Source organism: Heterocephalus glaber, unplaced genomic scaffold (assembly GCF_053883595.1).
Source record: "Heterocephalus glaber isolate CG9 unplaced genomic scaffold, H.glaber_assembly_v1.0 deba00001442, whole genome shotgun sequence".
Classification (NCBI taxonomy): Eukaryota; Metazoa; Chordata; class Mammalia; order Rodentia; family Bathyergidae; genus Heterocephalus; species Heterocephalus glaber.
In genome coordinates, this window is record NW_028258296.1 from 1,152,692 (window position 1) to 1,172,564 (window position 19,873).

The 19,873-nt window shown below is 53.6% G+C and overlaps 1 protein-coding gene across 13 annotated transcripts in view; it reads left to right on the top strand.

Annotated features, from left to right (window-relative positions):
- Positions 1-19,873, top strand: part of Nfia (nuclear factor I A) — a 306,327-nt gene that overhangs the window by 219,920 nt on the left and 66,534 nt on the right. For all 13 annotated transcript variants that reach the window (XM_087212645.1, XM_021255657.2, XM_021255656.2 and 10 more), the window contains 2 exons: positions 3,548-3,665; positions 7,447-7,574. In XM_087212645.1, coding sequence (XP_087068771.1) covers positions 3,548-3,665; positions 7,447-7,574 — 246 coding nt within the window. The remainder of the gene's footprint in view (positions 1-3,547; positions 3,666-7,446; positions 7,575-19,873) is intronic.

Genomic DNA, 19,873 nt, shown 5'->3' on the forward strand with positions numbered 1-19,873 from the left:
AGTGAGCCCAGGGCCAGCTGCACACCAAGCGGGCTGCACATCACGGGGCAGGGAGCAGAAAGAAAGGGCCTTGGCCAGGCCTGTGCTCCGCAGCACCCGCGCTGGGCGGGGAGAGGCACCCTTGGGGACACCAGAAGGCCTGGTGTCCGTCACCAGGGCAAGGTGGCCTCAGAGAGGCCTCAGCCCTGGGCCACAGCAGCTTGCTCCCTCGTTTGCGAGGAGGACTGGGAAGCTGCTGTCTCACCCAGCGCCTGTTCCGTTTGTGTGGCGGCAGCTTTGTTAGTTAGGGGAGTGTGCCCACCTGCTCATCTGGGCCCGGCACTGTGCAGAGCTGGGAACACGCAGTCAGCTGCCGGCCCTCCCGGGTCAGAGCCCCGTGTCTGGAGTCCGTCCTCTCTCTTGGCAGGTCCCTCAGGGGCAAGCCCACATTCCCTCTGCCTGCGCCTCCAGCTGATGCCCGGAGTGTCATCCGCCAATGCCTGCCTTCCCTGTGCCTCCTGCTGGTGTCCGGGGCTGGGTTTCTGACCCCGAACCTTCTGCATGTCTGCGCTTCTCCTGTGACACAGAGAGCGTACCCTCTGCCTCGGGTGTTCAGGTGTTAGGCCACTGTCCCTTTTGGGGGAGAGAGACCCTACATGCTTTTCATCATCTCAAGTTCAAGTCGAGTTCTGTGTAGTCTGTGTGCTGCGGTGGTGAAAGCACAGACATGCTTGGAATTGGAGCTCCTAACCCTTTTCTGCCTCTCCGTGACCGAGAACAAGCTGGTCAGTCTCAGGCTGTTTTCCTCACCTGGAGAAGGTGCTTCCCTGAGAAGGGCGTTCTGAGGGCTCCTTTAGGCTGCCAGCCACAGGGCCTATCAAAACGGAGCTTCCCAGGCCGGGCCGGCCCTCCCGCCTCACTGCAGGACACCCACAGGCCCCTCCTCAGACACAGGCCTTTCCTGGCCCTGGCAGGTTCCCTCCAGCAGCTGACCCTGCATGGGCCCAGACGGCAGACCTGAGGTTGCCCGCAGGAGTGCGTGGGGCAGCCAGCTCCAGGCTGTGCCCTGCCAGGTTCTTGAATCCAGGCTATAAGACCAAGGTTCGTTCTTACCGCAGAAACTGGGGCTGATCTAGAACCCACAGCCACTCCAGCCCGCCTGCCGGCTGCACCGGGCGAGCCTGGGGTGCCCTGGGCGCTGGCAGTGGCTGTGTGGCACCACTGCAGCCACACTGGCCACATGGGCAGATGCGGAGGCAGGCTGGGCTTGGGGGAGGCGCAGGCACCATCTCCACGGGGATCCCTCACTCCTGATGAAGGCACTCAAGGGAAGGCTCTTCCTGGATGCACCGCATGGCAATGGGACCCCGGGCCACCCTGCTCCTCGCCCCCAGGAGCCGGGGCCTGCCACCTTCTCAGCCCCTGAGACCATGGACCGCGGACGCTGCCCACTGCCCAGCCCGTCCTGCCTCCAGCTAAGGAGAATCGTGCCTTCAGCCAGGGGCCTGTCCTGTGGGAACCATGCCACCTCCACGATGTAGTACTTACTCACTGCAGGCCTGTGTCACACGGAGAAAGTGGAAGAGAAACCGTGCGAACCTGACGAACACATGAGGCCCGTGCAGGCTGTTGGGCTCCGACTCGGGCCCTCCTCCCAGGCCAGCCTGGGATTCAGAGGGGCGCTGGAACCCTGAGCTGACTCTCAGCATTTCCCCATCAGCGGTGACTGCTTGTAGCCTGTGGTTAATGCTCGAGTCGGTGCGATTCCTCAGGCAGCTCCTTGTTTATCCCCAGAAGTGGCCACGCTCCTAGGTCCTCTCCTGACCCGGGGCCCCTCGAGTCACCGTGGCTCCCCGATCCCCCTGCTTTCATGCACTGGTCAGCAGTCGCATCTGCTTGATGCTGACCCCCAGGTAGCACCCAGACCCCTCCTGCCCCGTTGTTCCCACCCTGCCCGTGCTCCAGGTTTTACTGGTCCTGTGCTCACCAGCCCTGCCCGCCTGCCCTCGGGCTTCTGCCCCTGATGGAGGTGATATCTGGAGGTGAGAGAAGGTCACTCACTGATGCAGCGCCCGAGCCTGCTGCTTCCCCTTGAGCTGGTGAATGGCACTCGGCCCACACCTGCTAGCCCCACACGGGGCCAAGCCAGGGGCGGCACAGCCTCAGCCTGTATCCGCCATCTCCCCAAGAGTCGAGTGCAGCGCATGCTGGTATGGCTAGATTCGAATCCGCATCCCTCTGTCTACCCGGCCCTTAGCACAGCCTCCTTCCTGTGTATCGGGGACATCACTGCAGAGGGTGGAGCCCTCCCGGCAGCTCTCGGCAGCCCGCTCTCAGCCGTGCACACCTCCCTGGCCTCCCGGCATCGGCATCCAGTTCTGGGGCCTGGCATTCCCTGGGCCAGTGATAACCAGCAGCCCACTGCTACATGAGTGCCCCCAGGCACCACCACTGCAGACCGTGTGGACCCGCTCCTGTGCCGTGGGCCATGTGGAATCAGCGTGAGAGGATCCGGCCTGGCTTCCAGCTGCTGGCAGGCGTCTCCTCCGAAGCCGTGGGTGGATGGGGACCGTGCTTCAGGGCAGGGCCTCCCTCACCATCCACCACCACCTTAGTGATGTCCGCTGCAGGGATCGGCCGCTGGTGGAAATCCCTGAGCCTGCTCTGCTTCTGACCTTTGGTCTGAGGGGTGTGGGCTTGTGTGTCTGGGCGTGTGCATCCGCGGACTCAGGGTGTCCCGCAGGCTTCGGTCTGGTGGTGTACAGTAACACACCACTGCCTGCTTGGAAGAGTCGTCTGCACTGTCATTGTGCCACCACCGCTTGCAGACCCCTTTCATAAGATTAGTGGGTGCTGTTTGTTCATTAAGAAATGTTTATGAAGCTGTTGCAGGCAAGGCATCTAGAGGCCTGGGACATAAAAATGCAGGGAATCACAACTCGCAAAACGCCAGCTCTGAGAGGCCCATGTTACCGGCATGGGATCGGCTGGGCGAGCGTCCAGTGAGGGCCTCACGGTCCCTGCTGCAGCTGCCCCCACTGAGGTGGTGTGAGGCAGTCACGGTGCTGTCATGGGTGGGCCCACCAGAGATCTAGGAGAGCCCAGGCTGGGGCCGTGCGTGACAGTGGGACACAGGAGGGTCGGTGTGTGCGGGCACCAGCCACTCCAAGCGAGGAGGAACCATGGGCTTCCTTGGGGCGTGTGGAGGAGGAATCCCCTCTCAGCACACCCAGAACAGACCCTGGGACACAGGCGAGGAGAGGCTGCTGAGCTCAGACAGAGGTGAAGGTCTGGAGAAAGCTGTGCTGGTCGCTGTGCAGCAGTGTCAGCCTGGAGCAGCTGAGGAGTGCTGTGGCCTGGCGATGGCGTGCAGTTGCCAAGGAGAGGGCACGAAGGTGGCTGGAAGGGACTGTCTTTCCGGCACAGACCATTGTCCCCGTGGGCACCACTTATTTCTGACTGTTTGGGTAATCGTGAGAAGCAGAGGGCTGGGTGCAGCAAGATCAGCGCTCACTGATCTCCTCACAGAGCTGAACTGACGTGTCTCCCTTTTTGTCTTTCATTCTAGCGCCTATAGCTGCAGGAACCGGCCCCAATTTTTCTCTCTCAGACTTGGAAAGCTCTTCCTACTACAGCATGAGCCCGGGAGCCATGAGGAGGTCGCTCCCCAGCACATCCTCCACGAGGTAATCCCCGGCGGCCCTGCCGGAGCGACACCCCACGGGTCACACCCGACCCCACCTGCGCAGGCCTCGCAGCCAACGGTCCTGTCCTGTGGGCAGTGCCAGCAAAGCGGGCCCAGACCCCACATGCTGCTGGTGTCGTGGGGAGAGGAAGCGAATGTCCAAAGAGAAGTGTCCGCATGTGCACACAAGCTCAGCGTCCCAGACAGCTGAAGTCAGCGAGCAAAGTTGTGCATGGTGGACTAAAAGCAGTTTTCAGAGGCTTCGTCCCCCAAGAGTCCTGTGCCCGGGGGTGGTGAGGAGAGGAAGGGCCGCTGGGCCGGATGGGCGAGGGGCCAGCGGGCAGGCGTGTGCCCAGAAGGGAGGACACCCGCGGCTCCCGGGCAGGAAGTGCACCCTGGTGACAGCAGCCCTGTGCCCTGCCCACAGCTGACAGTGTGGCTCCGTCCCAGTCCTGCTCTACCCAGACCCCAAAGTTGGGGTTCCCCGAAAAGCGAAGCTGTTTGACACCCTGGGGTGCAGTTATAAAAGGCGTTTGGCCAGGTAGCAGGGGGCGACACAGACCACAGTGTCCCTGGGTGACCTGGGGACCTACAAAGGGGCTGGGGAGCGGCCAGGCCGCTGTCTGGGCTCCTGATCCCAGCTCAGGTGGCAAAGCCCAACCCAGAGGCAGCATCCTCGGGGCTGTGCTGCAGACTACGTGTGCCAGGCAGGGGTCAGGCAGGAAAGCCACGGTGTTCTTTCACAAGCTGGCTTTGGCACTGGACTGTGTCCCCAAAGAGGAGCAGGGCCAAATGATCTTTCACATCTGTGTACTTTGCAGAAGAACATTTGTCAAAGTCCGTTTCTCCTGAAGCAAGTCTAGAGCGTTGTGATTTAGAACAAAGCCCAAATTATTGAAATTTTCTGGGGCAGACTCCTGCCTGGGCTTCGTCTACAGTGTTTTAAACATCATTAACTTGAAAACATCTATCCAGTCACTTTAAGTACCTTGAAGGCCATTAAAGAAACTACTCCTCCCAAATAGAGCCCTGGCTCTTGTGTCCTCCTGATGCTGGCTGAATGTCCCCCCCAGCTCACGGCAGTCGTCAGCTCCTGGAGGAAAGTCTCAACTCCAGAGAGCATCGTGACAGAAGAGGGCAGGGCGCGGGCCTTTGAGATCCTGTGGGCAGCGACTGGTCTACCAGTTCAGGGGCTGCTTGCTCTTCCTGTGTGTGCTGCATCCGGCGTCCCTTCCTGTCTCAGCCTCCCATCCTGACTGAGCGGAAAGCAGGTCAATCACATGACCTCGAGCCGTGTCACCCAGCGTGCTGTGATGCCCAGCCTGCCGAGGAGCTCATTCCAAACACTGGGCACAGTTAATCACTGGGTGTGATGTCATTCTGCTCTCACTAGGCTCTTCCTGGGATGATTTTTAAAGTATTCTTTCAGCTCCTGGGCTCAGCAGAGTTGTGTCAGGCTAGGTGTGCAGAAGAGCAACAGACTCACACAGAGACCTTCCCCGCGCAGCTGGGCCGTGGTCACACCAGGCCTGGTGTGTCTGCGAGGCTCCAAGTTGGTGCTTCAAGGCCCGGTCTGGCTCCATCTTTGCAGTGGGCTTGGGACAGGGGCTCTGCCACCCCATGACCTGCAGAGCGCCCACAGCCTAAGGAAAGACTCCAGTCTGTGGCACTTCCGCTGCATGGTATTTCCCAGGAGACTGGTATGAGTCGGGAGGGACAACACAGGAGCCCAGGAAGCAGCCCCTGGCACCCTGCCTTTCCTGGACTGGAGCACACCCACCCTGAGTTACTGTCCTCCCCACCTGCACCCAGCCCTTCGGAGGATGGAGCCCCACGCTCCCGGCACGGCAGCAGGCATCAGAGTGGGTGCTCCCTGGGCACCACAGTGCTGGAGAGCTCTCACCCAGGGATGGGCCCCGGACAGGAAAGGCTCCTCGCAGGTCCCAGGGCATGGAGGAGAAGCATCCATGCCAGAGGAGGCTTGAGGCTCCAGTGCCCTCTGAGACTCAGGCAGACCTCAGGAGCTCAGCACTGGCTCACCTGCTCCCGTGGAGAATGTGTGAGAAACGTGCACGGATTCCCAGAAGTGCCAGGGTGTCGCTCCCTCGGGAGATTTCCCTGTTTTGGAAAGGTCTTCCTGCCACTTGCTGTCCTGAGATGTTTCCAGAGAAGAAAAGCAAGAGCCACAGCACGGTCCAGTACCAATTCGCTTCTGAAAGCAAGAACACAAGTGAACAGGGAGCTCACTAGGTGCTTTCTGTAGGGTCCAGACTGCTCCAGGATTAACCTCCCAAATCCCAGGGAGGGCATGTAAAAGGATGGGATGCAAGTGTCTTCCCAAGGAATGAACCACAGTAAACCAGGTACCAGGCGCGCGAAGTCAGCACCACGACTCAGAAGCTCCCCTGCATTGGTAGCACCAAGGGCTCCCTCCTTCCCTCCTTCCCTCCTTCAGCTCATCTTCCTCCTCTGTCCTGACCGTGGCTCCCAGAGTCCGGGCTGCCCTGGACCATGCCAGGCATCCAGGCTTAATGACGGAGCTGGCGGCCGGTGGGTGGGCCCCGAGGGCCTCCTGGAGCTGTGAAGCCTGGGGAAACCCCTGTCGGCCAAACTCACGCCACTGCTTCCAAGCCACCGCCCAGTCCAGCGGGCTCTGGGCACTGATGCCGGCCAGAGGCTGTGGTCAGCACTAGCGCTTAAAAATAACAAGTTCCCAAGGGCCGCACACCCTCCTCAGAACATTCACACCAGGCCTTTTCCTGCCAGGCTACTTTGGGGAATTTTTCTCAGTTCCTATTCCTCCTACTTCGGGATGATTTCAAGCAGCTTTCAAATTTGAAACATGGCAAGTGACATCAGATACGGAGAGAGAACCCGAAACCACACGGAAGGATGGGAGAGGTCATTGCGCGGGTGCCTGAGTTACGCTTTCCGCTGGGCCTGGGCTTCCCAGGTGCCAGGCAAGAAGGGAAAGCTGCAGAGTTTGTGTTTTCTAATGAGAGGGAACAGATTCATTCACAGATGTTAGATTTTCCTGGTTGCATGTACTGGAGGGAGATTTTTGTGTGTTTCCCCTCTTAGAACAAAGGACTAACATTAGGTGCAGTGTTACCTAAAATATAGAAAACTTCTTGCAGTGGCTCTTTTTGCAGAATTTCATGGAGAGCCAGACAGAGATGATTAACGAATCGGTCGGTGGCCTTTGCTCTGGGCTGAGCTAGTGCAGCTTCCCAAGGCCGGGTTTCTGAGAACAGAGCTGCACAGCTCAGACGCGGCCAGACCAGGTCACCCTCAGTGCAGAATCCCTGCCTGCACCCGGGCTGCTGCCCAGCCTCTTTGCTGTCCCCAGCTGGCCAGCATATGTCCCCTCTCCTCTGTCCTTCGCGTCCACACCACAGGCCCCTGGGCACCTTCTGCACCAGCTCCCCCCTCGCTGCCTGCCGAGAGGCTCCAGGCTGCCTGGTACTGTGGTGGGTGACTGCAGACGCTCAGCGTCTCCATGCCGCCCTCTTCTCCTGCACCATCCTCCTGCCACCCTCCCTGACTGGGCCCCCCATGCAGGGGCCACCCGGCTGACCACCCACACTCCAGCCTGTGTGGACCATGCCTCCCTGGGGAAGAGGTGTGGGAGGCAGCCAGGCAGCAGGAGGGACCAGATGCTGAGCCGTGATTCGGGCCCGCACCACCTCCCATGGCTCCCTCCCTGCCGCCTAGGCTGCAGACCGGGCCGGCCAGGCCAGGAGGAGGCCTGGGGGCCTGAGTGTGCACCACTGTCATTTCAGCTCCACGAAGCGCCTCAAGTCTGTGGAGGACGAGATGGACAGCCCCAGCGAGGAGCCGTTCTACACAGGCCAGGGCCGCTCCCCGGGCAGTGGCAGCCAGTCCAGCGGGTGGCATGAGGTGGAGCCAGGTGAGCAGCCACCAGGCGGGCGGGGCTCTTCGGGCAGAGGCACTGGCCGTGCCCACGTGCAGGGAGGGGCAGCAGCACGGGGCACAGTTCCCCAGGAGTGGTGCACAGTTTCCCCTCACGGAGACTTTCCACGCAGTGTTGCATTCGCTTTTGTTTGATTTTGTTTTTGAGACCCAGGCTGGCCTCAGACTCCTTAGCTCACGTGATTCTCCTGCCTCAGGCTCCCAAGTGGCTGGGACTGCAGTGGCTTGGTTTTCACACTTCGCACCTCTTTATTTAGTTATTAAAGTTATTTTTTAGTAACCATAACTTAAACCCATCAGCCTTTCGCTGGCTTGGAGAATGAGTTCTTTGTGCCAGAGTTTGCACTTGGATTTGGGTGCGCACTGGTATGCGGTGTTCTCCTGTCCTGGGTGTCATCAGGGTTGTTTTCTTTACGAGTTTGAGAGCTACCCGTGCGCCCCCCAAACCGAGCAGGCGCCACCAGTCTCCCCTGGGCTCCTGGCTCCATGTGGTGTTGCGTAGTAGGGACGAGTCCAAGAGCGGGGCCTTGAGCTGCGACCCCAGGCGAGCCCGCTGGCTGAAGGACGGGCACGGGTGTGATCCCCGCCGGCTGTGTGGCGCAGCTCCCGCTGAGTGGCCTGGGCGTGGGGCGCTGCTTCGGCTCTCATGGTGTGGAGCAGGCAGGGCCTGTGCCCTGGGGCAGGCCTGCCCTTCCCGGCCTGTCTCCCCCTGCCCCTCCGGCTCTGGAAGACCGGCCAACCCTGTCCTCATACCCTAGCTCCCTGCAGAAGACAGCACCCTCCCCAGCACGGGAGGGGCCTCTCAGGGTGCCCTGAGCCGGCCGGTGCTGCTTTCACATTCTCAGAAGTTTCTGTTAGGGCGGCATCAGAATGCAAAACAAAGCAAATAAAGGCCAAGCTCGGCCCGTCCAAGCCAGGCCTTTTACGGTTCAGAACTTCCCCTGGGCTCTTGGCCTGACCTGTCCTTCCGAGGTCTCCACAGGGGCTGTCAGGGCCTTCGATGCCAGGCTCCATGTCTGGCTCCAGGGCCTCGGCTCAGCCCTGCCCAGGACAAACTCAGGCCGGGGAGGAGACAGTCAGCGGTCACTGAGCAGGACCCAGTGCAGCCCCCGCACGTGGTGGCTCTGCTGTCACTCCCGCTCCACTCCACACTCGCATGCAGGCGCTGTGGACGCTCTGCCCAGCACGGCGGAGAACAGCAGCACGGAAGTGCTGGCCGCTCACCATGGCCACCATCCACACCAGCGAAAAGAACGTAGAAAGATGAGAAGCTCTCAGACCCTTTCCAGAGGCCTGAGTAGTCCTCGGCAAGTCCCCCTCGGCAGGTCCCCCTCGGCAGTGCAGGTTTGGTGCGCTCTGCCTGAGTACCGTGCTAGCGCAGCTGGCGGTGTGGGGCAGGGGCAGGAAGCTCCTCCCAAGGCTGCAGGCCTTGCCCAGGCTCTGGATGCTGTGGCAGGGCGGGAGTGGGCTGGGTCCAGTGGCTCTGCCCAGAGCTGCTCCTGCTGCTCTGTGATTGCCATACGAGTGATTGTCCATTTTAACATCTGAGCGCCAGTCCCCGAAGTTTAATGGCTGAACCCTCCTGAAGTGGCTGCATGTTTTAGAGAAACCCCGCAATAGTTATATGTGGACTGCTGGTCCACTGTCCACATTCGTTCCCTGGGCCGCGGGGTGTGGACGCGTTCACATTTGGCCATCAGCATGGAGTCTTCATGGAAACAGGGCCTCGGGGACAGTAAAGCTCCCCCGAAGGACCCCGGACATGTTCCTGGTGATGGGGGTCACTGACTCACACCAGCCGTTCGCAGTGTATAATTTATGCTGCCAGATGGTCCTTTTTGGGGTTTCCAGCAGACCCGACCCCCTTTCCCACACGCATCCTGGCCACCTAGCTGCTCCCCAGGGCCCAGTGAATTGAGCAGGAGGCTTTTAGTGCTTCACTTGAGTAAACCACTCCAGAAATTCGAGGGGCGTCACGGCAGGCTCCGCTCGTCTACATTTGGGTGACTCCTGAGTGAGTGCTGGAGATGCACGCCCTGTGCCCGGCGGCCGGGCCTGCGCTGCTCCTGCCCAGAGAGCAGGACTGGGCCTCCTCCTCTGTCCCGGGCCCCTGGCCGAGCGGGTCAGGCCTCTGAAGGAGCCATCGCCTGGTGCAGCAGAAGGCTGCAGGACTCTGATCATCGGCTCTGCCGCCGTCTCCGGGAGCACCCTGTGCCCATGAGTTTGTCTCGCAGCTCCTCCTGCTTGGGAAAGTGCAGTCAGTGTGAGACACCAGACAACCTCGGGCTCCCTTCTTCGTCGCTCACAGCACTGCTCTTGTGCCTCCCACTTCGCTTCCTTTCTTACTTAGTGCAAAACTGGGTTGGTGTCGAAGCTCCGAAGCTGGTCATGCGCAGATGAAACAAGTCCTGTGAAATCCCATTAAGCAAAAATGCACAAACCATCAGCTCTTGTTTATCTTAGGGATGAGGAGTCTGGGGAAGCAGAATGCAGACAGAGAAAGGGAGCCTGCGGTGGGCACGCTCATGGGTCACGCACTGTGTGCGACACTCTGACGTAGTAGAAAAAAATCGCTGTCACACTTGAGCATCTACTGTGTCCCAGCTTCTTACGGATTAACCTTCTTAAAAATAAGTGGGATGTGTGGGCTCTGCCCCTCTGCAGCAAGAACACGTCTGTGCAGCTGGAATCCTTTCCTCCACCAGACCCGACTTCCGGGTGGGACTTCTGTCTTCTCTGCTCGGTAACCTCTTTTACCACAAATGGCTGCGCTTGCATTTTAAGGTCTTTGTCCTGGACTTGTGTTTAGTTAAAAGCATAACAGTTAAAAATAAGTCATCAGAGAGATCTGAAAATTCCCATTTTTCTTCTCCCAAACCCTTGCCATGCAACTTATGCCAGAAGAGGCACAGGGGGCTGCTGCTGAATGCACACAGGGCACTCCGTCTCAGCAGAGGGTCATCACTGTTAACAAAGAGAGGTACCTGTCACTTTTACCCCAAAATCAAGTAATCCTCAGCACTGCGGGCTTGCCTGACCTGAAGAGCTGAAGCCCCTCTGTTGTCTTATGACTTGCAACCCTGCTCTCCTTCATTCACATCTCCCTCTACTGTCACTGATTTATCCTTCACAGTGTACAGGTCACCAGAGCAGCCTAGGTCCATCTTTTTCTCCTCTGTGTCCCTGGCGGTGTCTTGCACATAATAGGTTCTCAATAAACATCAATTGACTGAATAGGTGAAGCCTCACAGCGGAGTGTTGGGTACTCTGAGTAAATAATCCTCTCGGGATTGCCATTACTGTGTTTTTAATCTGTTGGCTTTCAGTCAAATCCATTATTAGAAAGTGAAAAGCCATCATTAAGTCTCACCCAAAAATGCACTGGAAGCAGCAGGCAGCAAACTGCAGCACAGGGCCCTTGCTGTACTGGCTCTTCCTCCAAGTTAACCGCACTCCTTCAAGATGGATAATTCCCTGCCATGGGGAGCAGTGGTTACCCAAGGCTGGAGGGCAGGCGGAGGAGGCTGTTGCTGGGGACCTCACCCCGGTGAGTTATGCTGGGCACCGCAGGGTGACTGCTGTCAGCAGCGCTGTGCTATACGCTTCGAAATAATTAAGAGGGGGTTTGGAACGTTCTCAAAGCAATGAGCCGAGGTGACAGATATGGTAAAACCTTAACTGGGTCATTATGCAGTAAGAATATGCAGGTGTCACGGCATCATGCTGTGCCCCATTGATATATACAATTATTTGTCAGTGAAAGTAAGAATTATGATTTCAAAGTGATTTTTAAAGATCATTCTCCATGGTGAGCTCCACCGGAATCCCAACCCCCAGGCCTCACTGGCTCCGAGGTCTCCAGCCCGTGGGCTGCACCTTTGGCCCAGGTGGAGCCACAAGCTTCACAGTGCCCCTTGGCCTGAGGTCTCCCTGAGTCCCAGAGACAGAGGTCACTGTGCGCTGGGCAGCCCCAGATACCCCCTGGTCACAGGGGAAGCTCTCCTCTCTCCCCTGCCTTCCTCGGCTTTGTGGCGTGTGGCTGGTTGTCTCAGGATGGCGATCCGAGCAAGCCAAGTCACTGAGTCTTGAGACAGCTCTCTGTGGAGTCTCCTGAGAGATGCAGCAAAGCCTCCATCCGGTCGCCATCTCTGAGGCAAAGCCCTGAGTCACACCCTGCCAGCCCTGCCTGAGTCTTCTCTGCACATCTCTGTCACAGAATCAAATGAGGGGATGGAAGCAAAGGCCTTTGTAAACATCGATGTTCTGCAGCCCTGGAGCCGCCACCACCAGGTCATGTGGGAAGACAGACATCGCCCAGCCGATGGCGTGGGAAGCCGTCAGGGTTGGTGGCATTAAGTCTGACTGGAGAGTTAGGGACAGTGTCCTTAACAGTGGCAATTAAACTGAGTTTCAATTGGAACCCAGCTGCAAACTGTGCACAGACTCCAACGTGAGACTCAGTATGGCTTAGAGAGCGTACATACCCTTAAGTTCCCTCCCTGCAGGCGCACTCCTTCCTTCCTCAAAAGGCAGCCGAGGCTGTCCTGGGACTCCCCTGCAGTCTTTCTGTGCCCTGAAGTTGGAGCTCACCCCAGGGGCCCAGGGGTTCCGGAATCACCAGGCTTGGTGAGTCCCAGACTCGGGGCCAAACCGTGCTGAATGTCAGCATTGTCAGCAACTATGAGGCAAAGCTAATTTTTTATTATGAGAAGCCATGAAATTATAGCATTTTTCAGTGAAATTTAGTACTGTGGTTGAATGCAAGCCTAAGAGGCTACTTAACCTTTCTCCCATAGAAAAAATTTCAAAATTCTAATGTATTCAAATTTTATATACATATGTATTGTAACTGTATTATAATTATACTGGAATTTTTAAACTATGAACAGACACAATTTCCCTGGCCAAAATGTTGGAAATTCCAAACAGCTCAGTGAAAGTTTTAAAGCCAAATTTGATAAGTAATAAATTTAATTACTATTAGTTTTCAAAAATATTCTCAGGGATAAATTTTCTTCTTCCCAAAGAGTAAGTTCTTCTAACTTTTAAAGGTTAAAATTAAGTATTTTAATAACATGTCCTCTGTTTCTATCCCAATTATTAATAAATAAACACATTTTCAAAAAGTTCTTTAAAGGCGTCCGTAGAAGCATGTTTTGGTAAGCATCTAGTCAACAGTAACCCAGGGCCTTTAGAAGTGGGGTTTGTTGTCTCAGCTGCTAGGAGCACAGTGGGTATTGCAGACTTCTGTTAGTTCACTGTAACTTCAAAACTCAGGCGTTAGGTTCTCTTGGATTCCCACCTCTGCTAGCACCCACTGGACTGACAACCGCCATTCATCAGCTCTGAGCAGACGGAGTTTCCAGCTCACACTGGCCCGCACAGAGGAGGCCCGTTACGGTGCGAACAGCGGGCAGCCACAGTCAAGCAGTACATCCGGGCACTGCATGGATTAGGGAGGACGATCAGAACCCCACCGCACCCACCAGAGTGGGACAGCACTCTTTCAGAACACTGCCCTGGGTCAGTGGCTGGGCTTTTCTTCCACATTGACGGAGCTGTGCGTGCCATTCTGTGGCAGTGTGCCCCTCACTGACTCTTTAGTATGGACCCCTGGTCATTAGAGACCTGCATGTGAGGGGCCAGGGTACAGAGACAGGGCCTGCTTGTTACAGACCCTTCTTCACCAGAGAAATTTCACTAAGGAAGGCTTACACCAGGAGAGCGTGATCCCAGAACCAGCCCTCTAACCACCGTCAAAAATGCCCTCGTCATCTTTATCATGGTGTTTGACACCAGTTGCCAGCAGCCTGAACTGCATGCATCACCGTGCCATTGGACAGCTTATGCCACTGGTGGTACAAATGGGTCTAATCACTTTCATAGGACCTTTTACTAGTAAAATTCATAAGAAGTCTATAAATGGATTGAATCTATTACAATAATCACAAATTTATGTCACATTAAAAGAAATTTATATTTGTGAATTTCTTTAAAACATTTTATACATAAGGGTAGCTGATTTGCAGAGTTCACAAAACATCTTATATCGAAAAAGACCATAAACATGTTAGCTATATAACATCAGACAACCGAATTCAAATCAGAGCCGCTCAACAGTGAGGCGCAAGGATTACAGCCCCATTGTGAACCTGTTAACGCCAGAAAAGGGCCTACAATGACCCCTGGTAATTAGTGTAAAGTGTTCCCTCCCAGAAGAAGGGAAATGTCCTCCTCACACAGGCGTGCACCCTGTGTTGTGTAGGCTACACACTTGTGTAGTGGGCTTCGAAAAACGGCAGCGGCTGCTCCTGAAACCCCGCGACGGTGTGCAGCACCATTCCGTCACCATGTGTGGGGCACCTCAGTGAGGAACAGGGTGAAACACGCGTGTGTCTGGGCTGATGGAGCTCAGGAAGTGGTGTGCACAGCTCTCGTATGCCTGAGCCTGGTCCCTTGCTCAGACACCAGCTGTGCGGTTTCTGAGCGCGAAGCTTCCAGGAGAGCGGACGCTGCGTTTCCCCCGGTCACCGATACACCTCCCAGATCTTGGCATTCCTGATGTCATGACTGGGGTGAGGCTGGGTGGGAGACAGAGGACACACTTCGGGTGCATCTCCACCCGCACAGCCGGGCCAGGTGCCAGAAGGCTGTGTTTGTGGGGCTGGGACCTGGCGTGCAGTGAGGAGGAGCTGCGGAGCACACTCCACGCCAGCCACGACTGGAGAGCGGGACAAAGGGGAAAAAGAAAATCTACTCACAGGAGGAAGAAGCATGGGAACTGGAAAACTAATTCTCATTCCCTCCGTGACCAAATCTGGGATTTTCAGCCGAGTACCCTGAATTTTCTTCATCACTGGGGACAGCGCACAGCCCTGCCTCCTCACAGCTGTGGAAGGATCAAGCGACAACAAAGACAAGCTACACTGACTGAGTTCCAGCTGTATACAAAGCTCTCGGTGGCATTGTGCACGGGATGTTTGCACGTACGCAGACTCTACTTAACAAGCCTAAAGCTTTAAAGAAATGTTGCATGCTTTTTCTGGCAAACGTGGAAAACTCTCAAGTACTACACGTGTTGTTATGAAATGTAGCTGAAAACATGCTGTACCCATCTCCATCTGAGAGACGAAAAGTGCCACGCAGTGATGGGTGATGGCCCTCCCCTCAGGTCAGAACCCGCGGTGGAGCGCAGGAGGAGCGGAGCCAGGGGCAGGCAGCCTGTTCCCTGCAGGGCACGCCGGCCACGCCCAGGAAGTCCTTGACCAGCAGGGGAGTCGTCCTGCACCCGTGGCTCCAGTGTCCCAGCCAAGACAGTTTTCAGATTTGTGGGCAATGGAATTGGGCAGAATTATTTACTCTGAGGAAATAAAAGTATTCGGGATAGAGGTTAAGTATTCAGGATAGGGTAAAGTGACCAGAAACTGTAGTTGGAAAGGAAAAACAAGAGATAAAAAGATAGAGATGATGATGATGATGATGATGATGATGATGATGATGATGATAGACTGACAGAAAGATGAGACTTAGAGTTTGCTGTGGCATTTCCCTGTGTCTAATAAATATTTTTTAATATTTGTAGAACTCACAGAGGAGGTACTTTTAGTTTCCACTGCAAAGATAAAAGTAGTGCAGTAATCTCCTCTGCTGTAGTCTTTGAGCACAATGTAGGTATTTACTAGAGTCAAGTCATATCAAAATTTGATTAACAATAAATATATATTTGCTTATATTTTATCACTAGAATGAAGCTGAAATCCAAAATATACAAGTGTTTTATAAGAAATACAAATAGCTATGTCAGTTAAGCATGTACTAGGGCCATACGTGGTTGTAAGCTGTGAATATATGCATACTATACACATATAGATAGATAGCCCCATGTATGTGGTGTACACAAACATGTCTGTGCGTGCATATATAGTCATGTAATTCAAGTCAGAAGTAATACAGGCCACTGATACTGCTGTTCACAGGCTATTTTCCCTCTCTGGCCGTTTTCACATTTTTCCTACATACTTAAATGTTCACTGACCAAGTATCACCCCATCAGATTATACGCAAGTAGAGTCCTTTCTTTTTGGCCATCAGTGCTTCACCCCGAGGGTCAGTGCTGTAGGATCAGAGCAGGAGTGAGGTCCTGGGCCCACAGACCCAGGCCGTGGCTTTCCTGCTTACAGAGGATTCCAATAACGACCATTTATCCAACTCTGTCCATCCTCCGACTTCAGATACATCAAAAACTCATCAATTAGGACTGGGGATTTAGCTCAGTGGCGCTGCCTGCCTCCAAAGTGCAAGGTCCTGAGTTTGATCCCCAGTACCAAAAAAAAAAAAAGTAACTCATCAATTAATCAAATACGGCACCCACTTTCAGATGATGGGTGAACAACCTGTCGGATGCTGAGATGAGAAGGACTCACTTGGGAGAGGCCCAGGAGTGAGAGAGTCACGTTATCTCAGAGTGTCTCTTACAACTTGGGAAAATTAAACAGATAGAATGACTGCCCCCAAATGGTGTCTGCAGGCTTATTTCCCCTGGCATGTGCTTTTCCCTGCGTACTGATGTTTCTGTCTAAATGTTAAGTAATCTAGTTCATAGGCCTGGCTCTTCCAAAGAAAGAATGAATGACTGGTGCCCCCCTCTAACCGATTCACGGCCCCTCCAGAGCCCTGGGTGTTTAAGTACAGATCTGTTTGGAAGGAGGACCTCAGGCTCACAGGCCCGGACTGTGAAGCTCGGTGCTCCTTCGGAGCATGCTTCAGGGCCCCTGCTTTGGGTGGGCCGAGCGTCTTCCTGTTCTGTTGGAAGAAAGATCCCAACCTCTGGGGATCTTCCATCTTCTCCATAACAAGAGGAGGTTCTTGAAATTGTCATTTGCAAATCTGAAAAGGCTCTTGGGGCATTAGAAATTCAAGGAATGGCACCCAGTGTCCCTGCCTGGTGTGCATTGTCCGCTGTCACCACGATTATTCTGCACGTTGGCCAGCCCAGCCTGGAGATCACTTAGCTGTGATTAGCTCCTGGATTGGTGAAGTCTCAGAAACCCAGTGACCCACAACTTGGTGCCAGCCAGAATCCACCGTCTGCCTTTCTGCCGCGTCCTGAGCCTAGGTGAAGAGCGGAGCTCACAGGAGGCTCTCAAGGATCGCCCAAGCCAGAAGACTCTTCAGGGATGTGCAGACACTGCACCGCGTGTTCCGACATCAGTTACACGTGTCAGGGTTAGGAGCAGTCAGGGATGCCTGCGAATGCTCTTCGGGGCTGGCTACCTTTGATATTTATCTCTTCATGGTGGCAACACCTGCTTCTAATTTTAAGAGTTCTTTCTTACAGAGAGTGATAGTTTTTTTCTTCAGAAATTTTATACTCAAAAGGCTTAACTAGTAATTTTTCTTCTTTTGATGTGCTGGCTATTTTTATGAGTTTGTCCATCAGCGCCAATACCTTAACATGCCTTTATTTTAAAAGGAAAAATCTTTGTAACTCATAGTCTTTGTGCTGGGTCACACATTTGGGGATTTTTGCAGAGATATAATTTATCAAAAGTGTCATTAGCCACCACTCAGACTACCTGATTGATAACTGCTGTAAGTTAACTAAAACAAGAGACACAGGTCGACTCTCCTTAGTGGGATGTCCAGTAGTTACTGAGCCCAACACCCATGTTTGGTTGTCTTTCTCTCGCAGGCCCAGCCTGGTGGCAGTTGTCCCTTGAGAGTTAGTAAGTGCAGGGGAGAAAGGAGGAAGTCTGTCCGTGCAGACGCGCAGGGACAGCCCAGTGGTGTGGGCATAGCACGCCTAGTTGCAGCAGCTGGAGCTTTGCTTTCCTGTTTCTGTCTTGTACAAAGACCTTTCCCTTGAAGTTGCTGGTAACGTTCCCCACTGAGTAGGAAAAGCAGTGGAAGGTGGTGTGTGGCTAGAAACCATTCTGATGGGCCTGTGGGGGCTGTCTGCTTAAAACTGGATCTTTGTGTTCGGTTCCAAATCAAAAAAAAGGTGTGAATGTGAAAAAGAAGTGTGAAATCATGACTCCAGAGAAAATGTCGGCCATGAGCAGTTTTTAGTTAAGTAAAAACCAGACTTTAGAACCTGGACCAATAACACGAGAAGGAAAAGGGTAAATCACTAACTGAAGCATGAAAGCATTGTGGTGAACAAGTTTCACCGAACGTGAATGAGATACCCGACAAAGGCACTGACTGAAAGGAGGGAACTCATTTTCCTAATTGATACACAGAGCTCTGCCAAGCATTTACCCTTTGTGTCAGAGAAGTAATTTTTAATAAAATATTTCCAAAATATGAAGACAGTTAAGAAAACAGCACAGTTTTTGATAATTGCACTCATAAGTAAACGGATCTATCATTATGTTGTCACGTAATGACAGCGAGCAGAGACACCCTGCTAATCCCTCTCGATAAGCCCGAACATAATTAGACAGGCTCTGTCTTCTCTGTCCTACGCAGCTTCCGCTTGGCACTGAACACTCTTTGCTGATAGGTCGCCACTGGTTTCACCAAAAACGAATGATCTTGTCAGGTACTCTGCTTCTGAGAGTGAGGCTTGTATTTGCATAACTTGCATCACAGCGGTTACTTATCTTGTATCATTTTTGTTTGTGTTAAAAGTTAATCATAACGTGGTCCTTTTGCACCCATAAAGCTGTGTTTGAGGTTGGCAGTTCATTTTGTTTTGCACAATATCAACATCATGAACATTCTTTAACTTGAGGTATTTTTAAGCTTTGAAATGACCGCCAGGCCCATCTCTGTAAAATGGAGTCACAGCTCTTGGAGAGAGGTTTTCCTATGAGGAATGGGCTAGAAGTTTCCTACATTAACTGATAGCCTAAACGAGAACCTCTTTCTCTGACAGATTTTATATGCACATGATGAAATGTGTTATCCTCCCCACACCCACAGGCACTGCCTTTTTAAAACATCCATCCATGTTCTTTGGCTGCATAGCTTCCAGCATAAACTGTGAAACACTGAATAACGACAAAGTGCTATCAGCCCGAGTCTTTGTACAGCTCTGACCTCCCCCTTTCTCCGCATCTCAGGCCTTTGAAGGCTAAAGAACAGCATTATTGAAGGATGGCGGGCAGATTTCACCAAGTAACAGGTGGAGGTCAGAGTCGTTTATTTGCAGGGATGACCGGAATGCAGAGATGAAAAATCAAATGCTTTGCCATAATCAGGTTGTGCGAAAAAATGCTGACTATACTCAGCCAGATTCTAGCTGACAGAACCTTTTCTAGTGCTTATTACTTGATTTCACAGTTCAAGCAATTTGAAGAGCCCTAAAATTATATTTTTTCCCCTATGAAATGTTTTAATCAACTTCAGATTTTTGTACTTTAAATAAAATGACGGGTGCTTTGCCTGTGTCCAGGGAATGCTGGAACTAACAGGTCTGTAGTGTAAGCATGTGCCCAACACCGGACATCAGGGACTATGCGGGGCCCTCAAACTCCAAGGGTCAGAAAGGAACACATGCTAATACATGCTTAGGTTCATATCGTCAGAACTAGGGTTGCCTGCCAAGGAAAGCATCCACAAGGAGACTTACAAACTCCAGCCTGGGATACCTGCAGCCTTTGGAGAGCAGAGGAAAAGCTTCCCATACAAGTCTGGATTTGCATAGTGCATTTGCGTTCTTTTAGGAACCTAAAAAGCTCAACGTGCAAATGCACAAAAGTAAGGCTCACCCCTGCTGCACAGCAGAACCAATAAGTTGCTTGGTGTCGCAGACACACACGCAGGACATGTGGGGTTGAGTCGGCACCATCCCTTGTTGTAGTCACAGGCCCCTGGGGCTCCTGAGCATTTAATTCATTTAAATTTGAGGAATCACAAATGGCTAGTAGCTACCGTACTAGACAGGGCAGACATAAACCAAACTTTTTTTTTTTTACTTTTCCAGCAGGATATCTAAGCAGAATAAATGAAACATGATGTCCTGTTCTGTTTATTTTTATATAGATAATTTCTTTTTCTCAGGAATATCTTCTCTACCACAGTCGTGTGTAATTGCGTGACTTCCAATGTGGGGGCCGGGTGTGGGGGGGCTGGTGGGGTGCGGTGGGCAGTCCCCAGTTCCCATAAGAATACAGAGCGATTCCCTTCATCCAGTCCGGTGTTTACCTTGAAGAGGAAGGAAATCCTCTAAGAAGTCGAGAGACTTTACTGCTGGCCTAGAAACCAGATTTTTATGTGACGTTTCCTTGTGTCTATTCTTTACTCTGATTGTAAATTTTCACTCATAAATGA